Source organism: Anguilla anguilla, chromosome 3, assembly GCF_013347855.1.
Source record: "Anguilla anguilla isolate fAngAng1 chromosome 3, fAngAng1.pri, whole genome shotgun sequence".
In the NCBI taxonomy this organism is placed as follows: Eukaryota; Metazoa; Chordata; class Actinopteri; order Anguilliformes; family Anguillidae; genus Anguilla; species Anguilla anguilla.
Genome location: NC_049203.1, coordinates 38,423,284 through 38,442,977, shown reverse-complemented (window position 1 = coordinate 38,442,977; position 19,694 = coordinate 38,423,284). Strand labels below are relative to the sequence as shown.

Genomic DNA, 19,694 nt, shown 5'->3' with positions numbered 1-19,694 from the left:
AGCAAGCCCATGATGGACCTGTTAGTCATGCTGTGTGCAAAATACCACCTGAACCCTTCCGGCCACACCATCGAGCTCATCTCCACAAACAGAAACCACATCAAGTTCAAGCCCAACGCTTTGATAGGAACCTTGGAGGCCGAGAGGATCCTACTCAAACCCAAGGGTGTGGATGAAAAGAGCAAGAAGGCAGGGCCGCAAATGCCAGAGGTAAATTGAGGTATCTCTAAAACAAAAAAAATGATCTTTAAACTCTCTGAAGCCTTTCAAACCCCTCAATAAGAAGTGTATTTTAATTAATTGCACACTTGAGATCCAGGGTGACCAGACTGGTTTACACAAAATGTCCTGCTGTGCTGAAATAAGAAAAAAAAAAGAAGGAAATGTCCCAGTTTTCTGCTTTTGCCCAAAACCACAATTTGCTTACTGCTACAACGGGCACTTGTGATGCTGAATCATAGTCATATGAGCGTGCTGTTCTGCTGGGTTCCTCTTCAAAGGAATAGATCTGAGCTCAGGGTTTCCTGCCACTGGCTGTGGTAAAGGACTGGAGGTAGGAAAACCCCTCAGATTCTGCACATTCGAAGAGGAACCCTTTCCGTAGAGCAGATGCTGGCCTAATCTGAACTGAAATGTTTCTCAAAAGCTATGAGTCACTTTTGCGGTTAGGACAGCTTCTTCATACAATTATTATTATTTTTTTTTTGCAAGACGAGGAGCAGCAATTGCAGATGATTTTTTCCCACCTGAATAGTGATTATGGTAAAGCAGTTTGAATAGTATTTATAAGTGCATATGTGACATGTGTCCAAGAATTGCATTTTGAAAATTTGGTCACCCTATTCATAATTAGTTAAATATTATGTGAAATATTTCACAAGAGATCAAATCTAGCTTCAGTGTGAGACTGCCATGAAGCCATTTCCTGCTTATCAAGAATTGGTACCAGTCTACTGTAATGTACGATATTCTTGTCAGGGTTGTTTTTTTTTTTTTTGGGCATCGGCCAATTAAATAAACTCTTGGGAATTAGAAGTGAATTATACTGAAGCTAAACATTGTGAAATTAATCTCAAATCTCTTTCAGCGGGGGAAGTTTCACAAACGTCAGGTTGAAAGCTCCCTCCTGGTGCATTACCAGGCTGCCAATGGCTATAACAGTTCACTTTAGTGCTTCTAATGAACATGAGACAGCCCACACCAGGTGAATAATTAATCAATATAAAAGAGGAAAGGAACTGAACATGTAATTAATACACAGGCTTGCACAGATACTGAGAATGCATAAAAATGGACAGAAACTCAAAAGGTTTGAGGAAGAAAAACAAATGAAAATATGGTGTCGTTTAACACCATGCTTGTCCTGCACTGTGTATCATGAACCTGGCTGTGTGCTGGCCTGATTTGACTTGCACTTGCACAGAAGATTAGCCATCACACACTGTTGCCCTTTGATGATGTCATCTTTCCTTCGCAGTTCCAGGCTGACAGCTCCTTAGATGCTGTTGCTCTTGAAACGTCCGCTAGCTGTCCCTGCCACTGAGGCTCTGGCCAAACATGCCTCAGCAAATACCCCTCTTTCAAAGTCACTAAGGGCTCCTTTTGCAGCTATTTTTAGTCATAATTACAGGTACCCTATGTGTGCTGGGGTGTCATTTGCTTAATTAGTGGACACAGTACACCTGTGGCCTCTAATTTTCACAAAGGGGTTGTCCCTCATTTACCCATTGTTTCTATTTTTGCCACTCACTATGCATGGCTTTTATTTGTCATAAGAGTTCATGCAATTGCCTCCACTACCACTAGGTGGAGCAGAGATTGTGAGTTCCTCAGGCTGTGATGTGCTTTTCATGTTGCATCTTGTTCATAAGGTCTCTGGTAACTAAAACAATTTGATTAACAGGCAGTAATATATTTCTCCAACATGTGACTAATTAATCAGATGATTACTAATGAGACATGTAACATCAGATTAATTGCATACTCAGAGAGATAATCAGATCTATTTACATAGTCATTATGCTATTTACATAACATAAAAGGGCTGATGCAAGTGATATTGCAGTTGTTAAACAGTACTCAAATTGAACATGTTTTGAAGATGGGAATATTTTCATTTAAATGCTTTTAAAATGTAGCCTGACGGATGGACATACTCCCATGAAAATTATTGACTGACATGATCAGTCAATACTGATCACTGAGGCATTTAAAGTGCAAAGGTGGAGGCAGCATGAAAGTAGTCACTTTTTATCTTCTCATTTGAGGAATTCAGAGACTTAATTATGCAACTAGACATTTTGCCCTGTTCTGTGAAGCAGAACTGTCGCTCTACTTAATAAAGCAAAATATTTTTTATCACCATTTATGAGTACTTGTTCACATCTACAGATACAGGCGATCGCCTACCCTACCCTGTTCTAATTTATAAAGTTCTTTTAATCAAAAGTTAATTTCATCAGACCTATGGAAGGAGTCTGAAAATGTACTAATGTTTTCAAAAGCTATGGACCACTTTTTACAGTTTTTCAATAAAATATATTTGCAGTTGTTTTGTACATTTTGGCTAATTGGGTAACAGTGAGTATTTTGGGTTTCACAGAGGGCTATATGGTTTTCTAAATAATTTTTATTTGGCATGGTTCTGTCGCATTTATCTCTAAATGAATGTGGAGAAACTGCTTTTTTTGTATTAACAGCGCATAAATCCCTAGTGTCACTAGTTTGTGTAGCTAATGGCTATACAAATTGATTTTTCACTTTTTCCCCCTATACATCAGTACTTTTCACTTTCGAGTGTCATCATGAGTCATTCATAAAGGGCCTCTAGATTCTTCTTGCAAGACAATCTGCTTTATATTTTAAGGATGATATCCGCACTATAAGGTCTGCAGGTGCAATTTGATGATCGTAAAGTGAGGCCAGAATGTTCACATTGCGACTCTTGTATTTATTTATTTTTCTCTAGGCTACCGTCCGCCTCGTCATAAACTACAAAAAAACACAGAAGACGATTCTAAGAGTCAACCCTCGAGTTCCCCTTGAAGATCTCATGCCTGCAGTTTGTGAAAAATGTGAATTTGACCAAAAGACCTCTGTTTTATTGCGAGATGTCCTGTCAGAAGAGCCTCTGGACTTGACCAAATCCCTCAATGACTTTGTCTTGAGAGAGGTCTATGCAATGGACACTAAAAGTAAGGGACTGTTGAACATGTTGTTCACTGTAGCCATTGCTTATATCGTAGTCAGCCTGATATTACTGTATTGGCATTCTAGTTATTCTACATATTGAACTGGATTTTAACTGTTTCTTAAAAGAATAACATGGTAAAGATTGTCTGATATAACCTTGTATCTTATATTGCGTTTCTTTAGCATGCATGATTTAACTTCCTGTCTTCTTTTAACAGGTGTTAACTCAGACATACCGTCCTCGCCAATAGAGAGAGGTAATATGGTGCAGTTCCTGTTTTATGCTCTTGAATATAATTAGTGCTTTTAATATTGAAATGTGAATGGATGGCTGTGCTTGATTTTTAACTGTGATGTTTGATTTGCATGAACAAAGCTCTTTTGTGAGTCCTGATTAGCTTCCTGTAATTGACTTTCTTAGGAGATAGAAGTCCATCATACAAAAGCAGATCTTTCAAGGAGAAAGAAAACAAAGGATTGTTCAGCTTGTTTCGTAGAAGTAGTAAGAAGAAGTCAGACCAGGTGCGTTCTATACTTATCTTTCATTATACCCCCTGTCATTTAGATGTTGTCATGTAATACTTACAATCCCTTGAAAATGAAACCTTATATTTTGCCTCCTCTTGCAATTACTCTATAGTTTAAGAAGTTGAGAGGAAATAGACTATGATTTTTGCAGTTTATGGTCAACACAGCCAGCTCAATTCTAGCCGTTACTGACCTTCCCTGTTCTCAGAGTACTACTGGCTACATGACAAAGCAAGCTAACGGACACAAATAATCACTTTGTCTCCTTTTATACACATTTTTAACCAAAAGATTAATTCCCTTCACCAGTGATACTACAGTTGAAACTGTACAGTGTACTTCTCACTTCACAAATGGAGCTCACATGGGTGCAACCATGGGTGCCTCACTAATGGGCGTTTTAATGAGAAAATAGATGTGTTGTGATAATTTATTAAGGTCAAACTTTTTTTTTTTGTCATAACGTTTTAGTAGTGGGTAAGATTTGTACTGCCAAGTTATGATTATTGAAGGGGTCAGTAGAACCATGCGCTTCAGGATAAGTCAGTAGAACCATGCGCTTCAGGATAAGTCTTTAGAACCATGCGCTTCAGGATAAGTCAGTAGAACCATGCGCTTCAGGATAAGTCTTTAGAACCATGCTCTTCAGGATAAGTCTTTAGAACCATGCGCTTCAGGATAAGTCAGTAGAACCGTGCGCTTCAGGATAAGTCAGTAGAACCATGCGCTTCAGGATAAGTCTTTAGAACCATGCGCTTCAGGATAAGTCAGTAGAACCGTGCGCTTCAGGATAAGTCAGTAGAACCGTGCGCTTCAGGATAAGTCAGTAGAACCATGCGCTTCAGGATAAGTCAGTAGAACCGTGCGCTTCAGGATAAGTCTTTAGAACCATGCGCTTCAGGATAAGTCTTTAGAACCATGCGCTTCAGGATAAGTCAGTAGAACCATGCACTTCAGGATAAGTCAGTAGAAGCATGTGTGTGGTTTAATGGCGGTTAGGCTTGTTGTTTAAAGGCGGTGGCCATGAGTGCGCCTACGTCCCCGGTCCTGAGCAAGCCGAGGCCGGTTAGCATGCCGCTGCTCGGCACCAGCGCGTCCGTGTACAGCTCCAGCGCCACGCTCTCCGACGTGCCAAAGAAGAGACGGGCACCCCTGCCCCCCACCATGGTGTCGCCGAGCTCCCCGTCCAGCCTCAGTGACTCCCCGACCGACGCCTTCTCTGAAGGAGACCGGGTGAGTGAGCATCAGCAATGCACCCCCCCCTCTGGTATTTGGACCAGGACTGTGGGAGATCTTTACCCCGACAACCCACAGCCTGGTTTTTTGCCTTATGCTTTGATTTGGACAATATGATTTTGATGCGATGCATTTGGTTGTATCTTTTGGAATGTTTCCTATCATGGTGTGGATTAATCACTGTTAAAGCTGTATTGGCTGTTTTAAGAATCTTAAATTACCAAATCTGTACTCGTATGGCCTTTAAAAGGGTCCCTTGTGAAGATTTCATTATATGAATTTCAGGTGCGCATTCGGCCATCTTGTCTTTAGCACTATAGTTGTGAATGCAGCCAGAGATGCGGAAATGGGGGTTTTAATTGAGCTTTAGTCTATACGAGTCCCTGGATGTGTTTAGCTGCAGCAGCCCAGAATACCTGTAAAAGCTTTATCTCCAGGAAGTGGTTTGTTTGGCTGATGATTGGTCGGTGCTAAAGATCTGGTCAGAGTTTGTCTGTGGGACCAGTTGAGGATTTGTCTCAGGGATCACTCAAATCTTTGTGTTTGATGAGTAGGCGGTCTCTGAGACCTGTCAAAAGTTGTCTCAAGAGGAGGGTTTGTCTCCGGGGCGGTTCCAGGGTTCCTCTTCTGGATTAACCCGGGGTTCTGTCACTGACGTGCAGGAAGTTTCTGGGATCCGTCGAGGGTCCTCTTCGGAGTCTTCGCTGAAGAGGACCAAGAGGAAGGCTCCGCCGCCCCCTTCCTCACCTTCTGCCATGGCCAAGCCAGACGAGGCTCTGGAGGACGGGAGTGTTAAAGGTTGGTCTGGACGTTACCTCAGCCGTCTTACTCGTGTCGAAACTGCATTTATCCCTTTCACACCCCTCATTGTTTATTCATCTGCTAATGTGCAGTGGAATATAGAGAATGCTGTGTTTGCTGCTTAGCAGATGTTCAGTTGGATATAGCCTTGGGGCTGCGCTAATATAATTTGCCTGAAATGTCAACAGCAGAAAATGGACGAGGCGGCGTGCTCTGAGCATTGCCTTATGCCGGTACTTATATTGCCTCCTAGTGGCTGATGTGAAATATGTCTGCTTTTTCATAGTAATTCAGAATTTGTCATTCTGTTTGACACTTCTCTTGGCCCATAATCTATCTTCCACTTTCAATTAATGCCAAAGTGTTTATCCATGAGGCATGACCCACATAAAGGGAAATTATAATTGATCATTCTAAAAAAAATATTTAAAAAGTGCATTCTGGTGACGAGAGTTCTCATTGCTGAAGTTATATGAAGAGAATAATTGGACTCAGTGTGACCTTAATCCATCTTGTGCTTATTTTAAAATGAAAATTTAAGCAAGCCTATATTCTGGTTGATTACTATTGATTATTTTATTGAATTTTTTTTTGTTTTTCATTTAAAAAAGCACGAAAGATAGTTCGTGGATTGAAACTTTTTTTTGACGGGTGCCATGCTAACCCAAGGCTCAGAGGCATTCCATTAGCATAGAGGGTTTCAACAGGTGTACAGTAATTAGCTTGTGAGGCTAACTCAACGGATAAATCGCCCAGGTTTTCAGACTGGAGCTGCACTTCCTGCCTAGTACATAATTGCTGAAGTGTAATGCATTTTGAAGGCCAGATGAAAAATAGACTCGGGCTTCAGATAAAAGCCTGCATGTTTTCACCTGCATCAGCATAGGGATGGATATGGCAGTGTCGTGATGCCTAATTACTCACTTTCTGTTTGTTCTCACAAGTGCACTCTCATAGTTCTTTCAAAGCTCTCCTGTCCCCACTTTAATCTCACATATTCTTATTTTCGTGTTCCCAACATAGGCATTTACTCAGATCGAACAGGTTCGTTGGGTTTCTGCTCTGTATGCAGCTGGAATCTTCCAGAATGTGTGGCCAAAGCTTGTTTAACATTCATTTAAATTTTTTTGACAAAGAAGGCCAAATGACAAAAATTGATTGTTAGAGATAACGATGAGTCTTTTGAGTGTTCAATTTTAGAATAGAAAAATGGCCATAATTTCATAAATTGAATGAATTGAAATCACGGTGACCCAAACTTTGGTGTTAGCATCAGGGCTGTATTGTGTAGTGTAAGAGTGTAAGACTATTGGTCCATGATGCTCTGTGTAAATTCCCAGGCCTGAACACTTACTCTTGGGGTATTATGTTTCGCATTATGTTTTGTGGCGGAGAGGCTGACGTATGAAAGATGAGCTCACGATAGTTTGTGCTCTGGGTGTTGCAGATAAGACGTTGACCCAGTGGGGCTTATCGGCCATCTTTCCCGCCCTAGAGGGGTGTTTGTTATCGTCTGTTCCTCGTTGTATGTTTTCAAACATTCCCTTTCTTCCACCCTGCAGACCCGGAGTCACGGGAAGGGGTGGCATGAAGCCCCCCCCCTCCCGGTGTGTCCCCTCCTCCCAGACTTCCTGTCCCCTCTGACTGCTCCACCCTGGCGCTCTCAGCCCTCTGAGCATCTGTCTGCTTTGTGCGGTGGCCCCTCTCTTCCTCTTCTGTGTTTTCGTGTCATTTTTAAAAAAAGAACTGTTCTTCTACCCTGCCATGTTTTTGTCCTGTTGAATGTTTTCTTTTTTTTAATGTGTTCATCTCCGTTTTAATGTTTTTCTTTGTGCTTTCTCTATTGCCAAAGGATTTGTTTGAGCAGACTGTGAATGAGGTAAATAAGTTTGGCCAGAAATAGTCAAGGAAGCCAAGGCACGTATTTGAATGGGGAAAAAAAGCTTCTTATGGCTAGAAATATCAGTGTCAGTATTGTTCTTTTAGAAGACTTTTTAAAGTGTTTCTTGACAATTGTTTGGTCATACTCTATTTAAAAGACAATTTCTCTTTCGAGCAGCCTTTTTGAAACACCTTTCCCCCCCCATTGCGTTTTTAAAAAGCAGCTAAGCATTCCTAGAGTATTTGCTCTCATGGGTTTAAAAGTTGTTGGTCACACAGTACTCAGAGGAATCTAGTGCTAAATGGAATCATTGTTTTCGTGTGTGAGCATTTGTTTGTGATAAGCGTATGACTAACAGCAAGCTATTTTGGCTGTATTACAAAGGTCTCATGCGTTATCATGGAATACAAAGCCTTATACGTTTTACTGACTTATGTAAGAATACAATTATTTATGCTTTTTTAAAATAAATTATATTATTCTCATTTTTTTTCTTTTCTCCCCTAACTTTGATTTCAGAATCATGATTAAAGGGCTGCCCCATCATTGCAGTGTCCTTTGATTCAGGAAGAAGTGTGGGCTAATAAACTGGCCCAAGCATCTTTTCACTCTGCAGTTCACCAGTGCAGCTGTGGACTTACTGAGATGGTGAACTGCACAGCTCTAAAGATAGCCCTCATTATGAAATCAAGGGCCAGACATGTAGTAATATTATAGATTGCAATCAGAACCGGGGGTGGGGGGTGGGGGGCGCGGGGTTTTGGACAGGGAGTTGGGGTTCATTTCCGATCGCGTGCCATGAAGAATAAATTCAAACAGTAAATAAATAATAAATCTACTGTCAAAAAGACTTGGGGCTGAACATACCACTCCACATCTGTTACAGTAATATTCAGGTGCAGTATGAGCTTAACAGTGAGCGGTGCACCCTGCGCCGAAAATGAGCACTGCCACGAACTGCACGTCTGCACTGTTTCACGGCCCAAATTTAATCGATTGTCTCGCTTGAAACGCAGGCCAAATCACAATTCGCGGTGGGCCGTTTCTTGGCCCACAGGCCTTGAGTTTGACATGTGCGCTAGATCAACCGGAGAAGTCCACGTCGGTCACATGATGAGGTGGTGGAACGTTACGCTGTAACCGGAGCGGTCAACGTTCCACCTGCGCGTGCTGAGAAGCGCCTCGACCGAACGAGTCGTCTGGAGGCCGCGCGTCACGCGTGTGCGTGTTTCCCGTTTGGCGGACCAGTCGTAAATGCTAGCGATGATAAATGCACACAATGTGGGATTTATGCTGGGTCATAATGGTGCCTTGTTTATAGATGGAACTTAACACACCCCCTTCGGAATGGGCTTTGAAACATTTTTCTTTGGAAAACATCTGTGAATTAGACAAGAACTAGACAATTTTGTTTGCACATAATAAAGCCATTCATTTGATTCAGTGTCTTCAAAGTATTTTATAAAGAAAAACATATCATTCCCCACTGACAGTTTTTGTGCATAGGTGCTTTCTAATCCAATATTACATCCACAGACAGAACCTCCCAATTTAATACTTGGATTTAGAGATGGCCCCTTTAGATTGAACATGTGTTTATCTTTTTTCTGTTTCATTTGAGCGTGAATTTACTGCAGCATGCGTTTTATCTGATCTTGCCTGTTGTATTTCTTTTCTGGAGCTGCGCATTTTCTCCCATTCTTGCAAGCGTTTAAGCTGCGATGTCACCGTTCTGTATGTTGGGTCTAAGAAGACCTAACAGCAGGGGGCGAGCTAGAGGAACATCCGCTGGTAACAGTCCTGTGTTAGAGGCGTTGGAGCGTAGCACACTTCATTTTGATTATAACAATAAAAAACCATAGATTTTCTGCCGTTTGCTCACGCGTTCCCTGCCGGATTGAGCCGACGGGATTCCATGCATCCCCATTGGCCGTTCTTTAGGGTTCTCAGCTGCGCGGTCCAGCAGGGGGACCAGAAGCCGTAAAGCCGGGGAGCTGTGCCGCGTAGCCGCCGCGCGGCTAGCGCCCCGAGCTCTTTACTCCTCCTGACGACAGGGCCGCTCCCGGGCCTCCTCGCTCCGCGATGTCGTAATGAATCCCTCGTCAGCGGCGAGAAAAGAGAAAAAGAACAGGCACAAAACACGGCGTGGCCGGGGGCACTTCATGGCAATCTGGATAATGAAGTTTAGCGCGCTAATTTGGTCCCTCTTTGATTACGTTACGTAATGCTCTCAAGTGCTTGGCGGATGGAGAAAGTATTCATTTCCTCATTTGAAGGATCATTGCATGCTCGGGTGGACAGCTTGGATGGGTGGCCTGTAAGTAGTCCTTCAGAACTCATTCGCCGTCCGTCCCATTTGATCTCTTAAGTGGAATGGCCCATTTGTTTCGAAGCGGCCCAGGTCTCAGCGGAGGCTTCCATTTTCCGATAGCCATTATGGTTTATGCAGATGACAAAGTTGTGATAAATGTGCGAGTGTATCGTCGTTGATTGACAGGCTGGCGTCTGTGCCTGCTGAAGTTTGTCGTTGTGTGTCCCCGTTTGACCGCGGAACAGCCGGATCGGCACCCCACAGTCCCCTGGAGGAGATCCGCGAGCAGGAAGAGATGGCGGTCACCGCCACCCCCGACCCCGACGCCGCAGCCGACGTCCGGACGGGCGACGGGAGCCCCGACGCCTCTGCCGACGTCCCGATGGATTCTGGGAAAACGGAGCCGGAGCTGCCCCCGCCTCCCACGGACGAGGAGCTGGCGGTGGCGAGCTCTCCGCTGGCGCTGGATGGCACGGGGGAAGATCAGTCGAATGATCTGTCCTCAGATGGCAAGTACGAACTCTTGAAACGGGTATTTCGAAAAAGTGCACTGCTAGAGGTGGGCCTCCAGTTAATGGCCTCTTGTTTGCTTAAGAGGTTCCATCTGTTCGCTTTTCAGACGTGAAATTCGTCTGCCGAACGCAGAGGCCTTAAAAGACTAGGCGCTAATGTGACGTGTGATTTTCTTTCCAAAACTTTTCATAAGTTCTATTTTGACAGACCAGCAAAGGACCCTGCGAGTGATCAGGAATGCACTGAACAAACTCCGAACACTGTGGAAACCCCTGAACTGGAACACAGAGGTGAGTCTAGAGCACTTGATTGAATAAATGGGTCTCTGGGTACTGTGGGCAAATATTAAAAGCATTATTTGAAGTTATGATATGAAAAGCGCAAACTGTAGTAACAATATAAATACTTCGAAAAAAGTTCTCGAAAAAGCAATGAAAAGCAGTCATACTTAGCTGTCCGTGAAATTATAAGAAAAGTTCACTTGGGCATTACATCCATCTTTCTTGGTAACTTTGTAGCTTGATGCCTTAACTGTATCAAGTCCAGCAATGTGTCTGTTCATGCAGACAGTTGAAAGTTATGCTTCTCAAAATGTATGTGCCCTTAAAATGTTACAAAACTTCAAAATTTGTGATAATTTCACAACTGTTGAATCATTGATATGTTCATATCCGTGTATGGTGTACACATGTACACACACACGTTCATATTTACTTGTATTTCTCAGATTCTGCAGGGACAGATACTGCAGGCACTGATTTAAGCCCACCAGCTGAAGCGGAGCAGACGGTCTTGTTGGTAGAGGGTGCTTCAGTGCTGGGTGATGTTAAGGAGAAGAGCGACTCTGGAACGTGCATGGCTCCGAGCATGCCCGAATTCCCCGCTCCCCCCCCTGTTCTCCCCGCTCCTCCCGCCCCCTGGCCCCAGACCCGGGACGCCGAGACGCTGACCTCCGACGAGCCGAACGGCGGGGCTCCTCTGGAGCGCGCGGAGATAGCGGAAGCGCCGGCGGCCGTCGCCGCGGTATCCCCCGCGGCCTCCCCGCCGATAGCAGCATCGCCGACCCCGCCTGTCGTCCAGCTGCCCCCGGCGTCCCCCTCCGAAGCGGCCCGGCCGAAGAGGGACATGGCCACGTCCACGGAGGAGCTCCCCCAGGGCGAGGCTCCTCCCACGTCACCTCAGGAGCCCAAGAGCTCGCCCATATACCTCCTGGACTACGCCCCCAAACCCAAGCCGTCCAACGAGCTCACGAGAGAATACATCCCCAAGGTGGGGCTCACCACCTACACCATCGTGCCCCAGAAGTCCCTGGAGAAGCTCCGTTTCTTCGAGGTGGAGCTGACGCTGGAGCCCCCGGGCTCGGCCCCGGGACAGATGGTCGCCGTGGGGACCCAGCGCTGTCTCGCAGGGGTCCCCGCTGAGCAGCTGGAGCTGCGGAGCCCCACGCTCGTGATGGGGGCTCCGCTGAGCAACGGGAGGTTCGCCGGCGTCCACGGCTTCCACGGAAACTCGCCTCCCGCTCAGTCGCCTCCCGCTCAGTCGCCTCCCGCGCCTGCCGACGCCAAGCCGCCGTCCCTGCGCCGCATGGGCACCTGGGCGGCTCCCGGGCCCAAGAAAACTCCGCCCCCGACCAAGCCCAAGCCGGGATCTTTCCGCTTGTCGCTGCACAAGAGGACCCCCGGATACGTGACGTCAGCGGCCGTGAAGAGCGCGAACGCCATTCTCGCCAGCGGGCGGACCGAGGCGCCGGGGAGGCCAGACGCGGGACAGCCTGCGGAGGAGGAAAGCTTCCCACCTCCCCCTCCCCCTGAGCTCTGGGCAGCAGGGGTAGAAACCAGTCAGGATGAGCCAAAGCCTCGGGAAGAGAACGCAGTGGACGGCCCTGCTGCCAATCTCGCAAGTCCTGCCCCCAGGCCCATTGACTCCGCCCCCAATGTCAATGTCCCTGGCCCTGCCCCTGGGCCTGTTGACTCCGCCCCCAATGTCAATGTCCCTGCCCCTGGGCCTGTTGACTCTGCCCCTGATGTCAATGTCCTTGCCCCTGCCACTATGCCTGTTGTCCCCGCCACTAATGTCAATGTCCTTGCCCCTGCCCCAAGGCCTGTTGACCTCGTCCCCAATGCCACTGTTTCTCCGCCCAGGGCGTCAGGCTCCGCCCCCAGGCTCACTCGCCAATATAGTCTGCCAGCCAGGGACCCGACAGTGGGGCTGAGTCTGGAGAGGATGAGGGGCTTGATGGCCCCCAAGCCGTACGCGCCCACCTCCCAGTCCCGCTTCGCCAGGGCTGTGTCCACTGCCATCAAGAGGTCCCAGTCCTTTACTAAACCCTCCAGTGCCGACCCACAGCCAGCCAACCAGAACTCGATCAAAGAAGTGGCGGAACCTTCCAGAAGTCCGGTAGGTGTGCGTGTGTGTGTGTGAATGCGTGTGTGTGCGTTTTGCGTGAAGCTATGTTCTTAAATTCAAATGACTTCAAAATGCTTCCTCTCTTATCTCTCACATCCCTTGCCTTACCCCAGAAGTCCAGTCATGCTCCATAAAGCATGACAGTTCCACTGAGAGGGTAATCGGTGAAAAGAATAGAAGAAAAGAAAAGGCAAATGGCAAACCTTTAGATCACCATTTGTTTCACAGATGTAAGTCTGAGTTTGTCTCGCTTTACCTTTAAGGGTCAGAGATGACCCTTCAGGTATCAAGAGAAATCGGTGTCTTGGCACTACAGTGGCATGCATATGTCATATGATAGAAAACACAGCAAATATAATGGATGGGCAGACAGATGTTTAGTGTGAGTATAAAGGCTTAGGCCATGCAGTGGTGACACATCTGCATGTTTTTATAACCTTAGTATGCAACATGTTCTATTTCTGACAGGCACAAAAATGTCAAAATGGCCTGGTTTACGACCCCAGCTGAACTCTGATTCAAGCCGTAGACTAAAAAAAAAAAATTATAAATAACTGTGACCTCACCCATTGACTTTCCATGGGCTTGTGAAACGTGTTTTGAAGCTGAGGAAGTGCCTTTGTTTCTGTGCTGCCATGTTGTATAAATTGAATCCAGAGACTGCACAGTAGGGAAAAGAAAGGACTCTCATGTGGTCATGAAATCAGGGCCGGGTCCGGCCACAATGTGATTGACAGTCTGGGGCTGAAGAGCCCATGACCTTGATGTCTGCTTATCCCTCGTCATTACCGCTTACAGACAGCGAATGCGAGCGACACGAGGAAACGTGAGGCGATTGCAACAAGCGTGACAAATGACAGCTATGTCAGGTTTTCATGAATCCCCACAGGCTTTAAAAGTTAATGTATTGCTCAACCTGAAGTGGAAACCTGAAATGAATAATACGCCAGCCTGTTTGACTAATGCATGTCCTCAATGTCCAAATTCACTCTGCATACAATGCACTTAATGCAGCATAATGAATTCAACACAAATGACTTGATGCAAGCGGATATTACATGCAGTGTGTGCGATGTGAGACTGAGCACATTAGCCAACTAAACATAGATGAGAGAATGTCAAGGTCATTACTTAACAAATCTGCACATGGGAAGACATTAGACAAAGAAAAATTACCTATTGCAACTACATGTACTTGTGGGGGAAAAATTGAGTCCCCATTGTGATCACTTTGGTGCCTTGACTTATAATGAAGCGGGTGGCTGAAAGATTGGAGCCAACCGCACTGGCATTACAGATCCACGTCTCTCACCTAGACCAGGAAGTGAGCTTCAAAAACAAAGCTTGGCCTTAGGCATTTGCTTTAACCTCATTGGTCACATGTCACTGTGTTTCTCCTTTCACCTCTAGAAGTAAGAGCACACCATTATGAGGAAGCATTTATACAGTACAAGTTCCAAGAAATTTGGAATTGCACGAGAAGAGATTCATCTGACTATGAACCAGAATGAACCAGTGTATAAGCCAGGTTTATAAATAGCATAAATCTGGTATGAACCAGTGTAGGAAGGATGTACGTTTCCCTATCAGATAGCATCGCACTTCTAACCCTTAACCTTAGATGAATTCTTTCTACTATATTCCTGAAGTCAAGCTTGAACCGATGTGCTGTGACATAACACGGGAGAAGGAGGGACCGGCTCTCGCTGTGAGTGTGCATATAGAATATACAGCGCGTTACCTTCGACTGGCTAATCTTCGCTCAAAGCTGCGCGGACAAGCTTTTTTTGCGCTCAGTAGGCGCACGCAGCTTCATGTGCGCCACCGCAAAACGCGATACACGCACACCCTTGCGAGTCATCTCTGTCTGCCGCAGTGATCTCTTCGCATAAGGGTGTGCGAGCCGTGCCGTTATGGTGCTGATGGGGAGGAAGGAACAAGTTCACATCACTGCCCACCTCCCCCCCCCCCCCCACCCCCCTTTACATGCCCCTAGGACACCCTGTACTTTTCTAGATGAAAGGAGGTACACCAGCCCAGCGCCCCCCACGCTGAGCGACACACACAGTTCTGAATCTTGAGTGATGGTTGCGCATTGTGTTGTGTCCAAAGGAGAAGGAGGTGCGGGAGAGAGAGGAGGGCAAGACGCCGGAGCCCCAGCCAGGGGAGCGGCCCGACGGCGGGACAGGTGGCGCCGTGTCCTCGGAGATGCCCGCCGGAGGAGAGACCAATTCGCCAGCGGTGAGTACAAGCCGCCCGCCTGCTGTCGCCTCCCCATCATTTAGCTTCAGAACGCATTCGATCGAGGGCGTGAGAATTCACTTTAAGACATAGCTCAGGAGGTAAGAGCGGTTGTCTGGCAGTCGGAGGGTTGCCGGTTCGATCCCCCACCCTGGGCTTGTCGAAGTGTCCCTGACACTTTGACAAGACACCTAACCCCTAATTGCTCCCAACGAGCTGATTGGTACCTTGCATGGAAGCCTTTCACCGTTGGTGTGTGAGTGTGTGTGTGATAGGGTGAATGAGAGGTATCAATTGTAAAGCGCTATGTAAACGCAGTTCATTTACAAGAACTGCAGCATCAAACCTGAAATGAGGGAATTTGTGTTAAATTTCATTCATAATTTTTACAGTGTGATGTCTTTAATAGACTCGTCGCTCATTTTGATGGTTGAATATTGTTATAAACTTAATGAATTTTATGCCTAACTTTTAATATAATAATTTTCGTCAATCCCACCGGATGTAAAATACAAGGGTTTTGTGCAAATAACACCCTAAATTCAAGTTAATGTTAAATCTACTATGAACTATGTTCACAGAAGATCTGTGCTCAATTTTGTATTTATAGTAAACCTTACTAAAATGGGTGTTTTTGCTGTAAATGTATTCAGTGTTAAGAAAGTTGAATTGTTGTTTCAAGATTCATTTCACTGCCCCCCAGGTGCCTGATGCTTTGCCTCAGTTGTCTTTGAATGGAGGGCCAACAGAGATGTAGCCAACACAAGTTGAATAGAGATATTTATCTCCCCCTGTCACATGACCTGAGTCGACCCTCAAGAAGAGGCAGTTCACCAGGTTCAACGCACAGGAAATACATTTTTTTGAGTAAATTGAAAAAGTTTATAAAGCGTTTCCCTTTTGAGATTACTTTGTTTCCAAATAATTATATATCAATATTTTGAGACTAATTATGTATCATAATATATTTCATTTCATTTAATTTGTTTATTAATATCAGACCTTTTTGGGGTTGCTGGTTTTATAATGGTTATATGAATTATGTACATGTTCCGATTTAAATGGTCTGTCTTAAGTTGCATTAATGTATTTTTCTGGGTTAATTAAATTATTAGTATTAAAATTAAGTTGTAATTTTCATCCAGAAATAAAAAATATATATTTACAATAAGTCTATTCAGACTGACTTGAAGATGCGGTACTTATAAAGTGTTCTTCCATCAATTAGATTTTTTTATTTGATTTGTTTGTTTTATATTTTATCAAAACATCTGTGACCAGTCACTGGTACACGTAAACACTGTACATGCAGTGTTGCTATATATCTGTCAAGACTTCTGCTGAAAACACTTTAAAGAATGGAAGCTGTGTTTGTGTACATTGAAATTAAATTTATCGGTTTGACTCTGTGTCATTGTGTTCATTGTGTTTCATTATGTGAACATCCTGCTGGGAGAAATAAAACAGTCAATCCACGTCACCGTCAAGCATGGTGTTTAAAGAAAATGAAATATTTTCATCGTGACACTCATTAGCCCAGGACGCCTACTGTACATTTTTCCTGCATTTCTATCTCTAATATTTGTCCTTTCCAGAGACTTACTTTTCTGTTTAACTGGACATTTGTCTGCACAAGGGGCTTTCAACCTTTTCTGATCCAGGGACCCCCACGTAGACTCAAAGGCGTCTAGGGGACCCCAAGATAACGATGGTTATATTTTTAAAAAGTTTAATATTTTCTCAAATCTATACAGTCACTGCGTCCCAGGTTTGGCCGGGACCCTGTTCAGTGCTTCCAAGGACCCCCAGGGGTCCGTGGGCCCTTGTTGAAAACCCAGGCTGTGCACTCTTCCATCCTTTTGTAATGCTCAATAGTCTCTTTTTGTTTTCTCCAAGCGCAGATCTCAATAATTGACATTTATTTAAAAGTACCGTATTGTACAATTTTCTTATAAATTATGTTGACATGCATTCCTGATTGCTTTCATGTGTTATCATGTGTTTTTTTTTTTTCTTTCCTTCTTTTTTGCAGTCATCAGCTGCAAATTTGCAATGATGGCACTGGAATGTTTGTCAAGGGCAGTCCAATAAAAACATGTTTATGATTAAAAAAAACAAAAACAAAAAAGACTTGTATTAGTGACTGACCAATGTATCAGTGTGTGAATAGCGAGTTTTTCTAAATCGTATGGGGAAAAAAAAAAAAAAAAAAAAAGCCGCGGGATGGTACCGCGTGACGTAATGGATGAGGAACCAGGAGCACCTGTTTGTAGAGGGCGTTTGGAACAGACAGTCGGAAATCGGCAGGACAAGCATGGACACCGTAGAGGCGAACACTTGAATCCAGGGACAGCGGGTACGGTGATGTGGAGGTGGTGTTCAATAGGTTACTGAATGCAGTACGGTAAGCTGTATTCATCTGTCAATTCGAACTACTTCCTGGCGACATGTTCAAGAAGAATGAAAATTTGCTTGACTGCAACAGTTGGAAACGGTGTTGCCTACCTCAAATAAAATGTATTTGGAAGGCTATCCAATCCAACTTCAGTTTATGCAATCACGGTCAGTTTATGCAAACTAATTGAAATGTTTAATTTACGCTATAGCCTAGATATGCTTCAATTTGTATTCGTGCATTTATTGGAAACTACAACATGTATGAATATGTTATTCATTTTCTCGACCAAGCTCGCCTTCGACAAACTGTGCCTTTGTAAAGTCCATTTGCAAAAAACGATAAAATGCGACGTGATTGATATTTGGTTAATGACTGGGTTAAACTACGTTTTTAATGGTAACATTGATTTTACATTATTCAGTGCTCACAAAGTGTGATTTACTAATCAATGAAGCTTACAGGACGTTTAGGCGCGGAGTGAGTAAAATGATAAAATTACGTTTAAATCTTTAAAAGTCGATTAAACATGTTGCTTCTGTTCTCACAAATTATTTAGCCTAGGCTATTATGCGCCGACAGATTCGAGGTCATACAATTCGAGGTATCGAGGTCATACAAATCTTTCTCAGGTAATCTGTTATTAGTTCTAGGCTACTTAACAACTGGAATTTTATAAATGTTTAAATAGTTATGCATTCTTCGTGCAACCAAAAAATAAACTTATTTTCTATTTCATTTACGGCGTTATTTGTTGGTTTTGCCAATGTTTTATTATGTAGGCTATTTATTTATTGGGGGTGGGGTGAGTTACATTTATTGGGGGTGAGGGGTTACATTTTACATACGATAAAATTACAGTGACAACTTGGTCTCCAATATAACATTTGTTATATCGCACTGATCACCAGTCAGTAATCAAATCTACGAGTGCCACCTACTGCCCACAGAGGCAATGGCTGCGACTGTTGGGCTCAAATAAAACTCAGAAAACGAAATACATTCTCCTTTGCAGCCCAGTTTTTTGTACCCTGTCTCCGGGCTCTCTTAAATCCGTGGGGGGGGAAAACGAAAACGAAATCGACAAAAGATTGTCAAATGCAGACTTGAGCATACGGATAGCATTTAGTGTGTAAAAGTAGCATGCCTCCAGAGATGAAAGGATGAAATGATTCAATTAAAAATACATATCATCATTGAAGTGTCGAAAATGTGAGTTTTTAGGCGTTTGTGGAAGACAGCCTGTGAATATGCCTTCCTGACTGATTAAGTAAGGTTGTTCCGTCATTTGGGGACGTAACAGAGAAAGACCTGTGGCCGTAAGGAGCACCTCCCAGGTGCTTGAAGAGTTGCAACAGCCAGCTGATCACAGGATGCGAAACAGTGAGGTCTGGTTGGAGTGTATAGCTTAGTGGGAGGGAGATACTGCAGAGCTCTCATCAGTGATTGACCCGCGGGTAGGCTTCTGCTGGGGGGTCTGTTTTTCCTCTGTGGTGTTTCAGGCAGTGGGCAAACACCCTGGCTGCAATCTCTGACAAGCATGCAGATACACATGCCTGAACTTGGGTATCAGAGGGACAATATGAGAAAAAGAGTTGAGTGGTACAAGATGCCATGAGCAGACATAACTGGGCCAAGTTATTTAGTGAAAATCGGGATGCTGATATTGATTACATTATGCATTTTTGTGATTTTTATGCTTTAGAGTTTTGCACTCGTGTCACTAGGAAAACAATATTATGTGGTATTATAGATTCACTTGTGATGCTAGAGGACTGATAGCTAGCCTATATATGGTTGTGGATCATAACCCTTGCTATTGGATCGTGTTGCTTTATTGACCTAGTGTACCATGTCAAAGTATTATGATTGCAGAGAAACCATTTTTGATTGACTGATCCCTAAGGAGTGGGGATTCACTTAACCGTTCATCAGTTTTATCATTTTTTATTTTACTGTAATTTACATACAGTATGTACCCCATTTTAATCCTTGGGCCTGCCATGTTCTTGGCCCATATTATGGTTGCTGCAACAATTTGGGACAGGGCAGGCAATCATGCACTTAGAATCTGCATTTTGGGAAATCTTTGGGTATCAACCTACAGCCCTCTAAACGTAAGATAATATGACATCAGCTCTAGCACTGTGCTCCAGTCTGACTTCATTTCAAATCACAAATGCCCTAAA

The 19,694-nt window shown here is 44.3% G+C and overlaps 2 protein-coding genes across 2 annotated transcripts in view; both read left to right on the top strand.

Moving 5' to 3' along the window:
• Nucleotides 1–19,040, top strand: part of cobll1b (cordon-bleu WH2 repeat protein-like 1b) — a 53,888-nt gene extending 34,848 nt beyond the window's left edge. Inside the window, exons 4-14 of the mRNA XM_035409440.1 lie at nucleotides 3–210; nucleotides 2,969–3,194; nucleotides 3,411–3,449; nucleotides 3,614–3,714; nucleotides 4,735–4,953; nucleotides 5,619–5,754; nucleotides 10,196–10,463; nucleotides 10,671–10,753; nucleotides 11,191–12,860; nucleotides 14,982–15,110; nucleotides 19,008–19,040. Of these exons, the coding sequence (XP_035265331.1) occupies nucleotides 3–210; nucleotides 2,969–3,194; nucleotides 3,411–3,449; nucleotides 3,614–3,714; nucleotides 4,735–4,953; nucleotides 5,619–5,754; nucleotides 10,196–10,463; nucleotides 10,671–10,753; nucleotides 11,191–12,860; nucleotides 14,982–15,110; nucleotides 19,008–19,040 (3,112 nt within the window). The remainder of the gene's footprint in view (nucleotides 1–2; nucleotides 211–2,968; nucleotides 3,195–3,410; nucleotides 3,450–3,613; nucleotides 3,715–4,734; nucleotides 4,954–5,618; nucleotides 5,755–10,195; nucleotides 10,464–10,670; nucleotides 10,754–11,190; nucleotides 12,861–14,981; nucleotides 15,111–19,007) is intronic.
• The window catches only part of grb14 (growth factor receptor-bound protein 14), a 72,022-nt gene continuing 65,136 nt past the window's right edge, over nucleotides 12,809–19,694 (top strand). The window contains exons 1-3 of the mRNA XM_035408219.1: nucleotides 12,809–12,860; nucleotides 14,982–15,110; nucleotides 15,814–17,514. The gene's annotated coding sequence lies outside the window, so the exon portion shown is untranslated. The remainder of the gene's footprint in view (nucleotides 12,861–14,981; nucleotides 15,111–15,813; nucleotides 17,515–19,694) is intronic.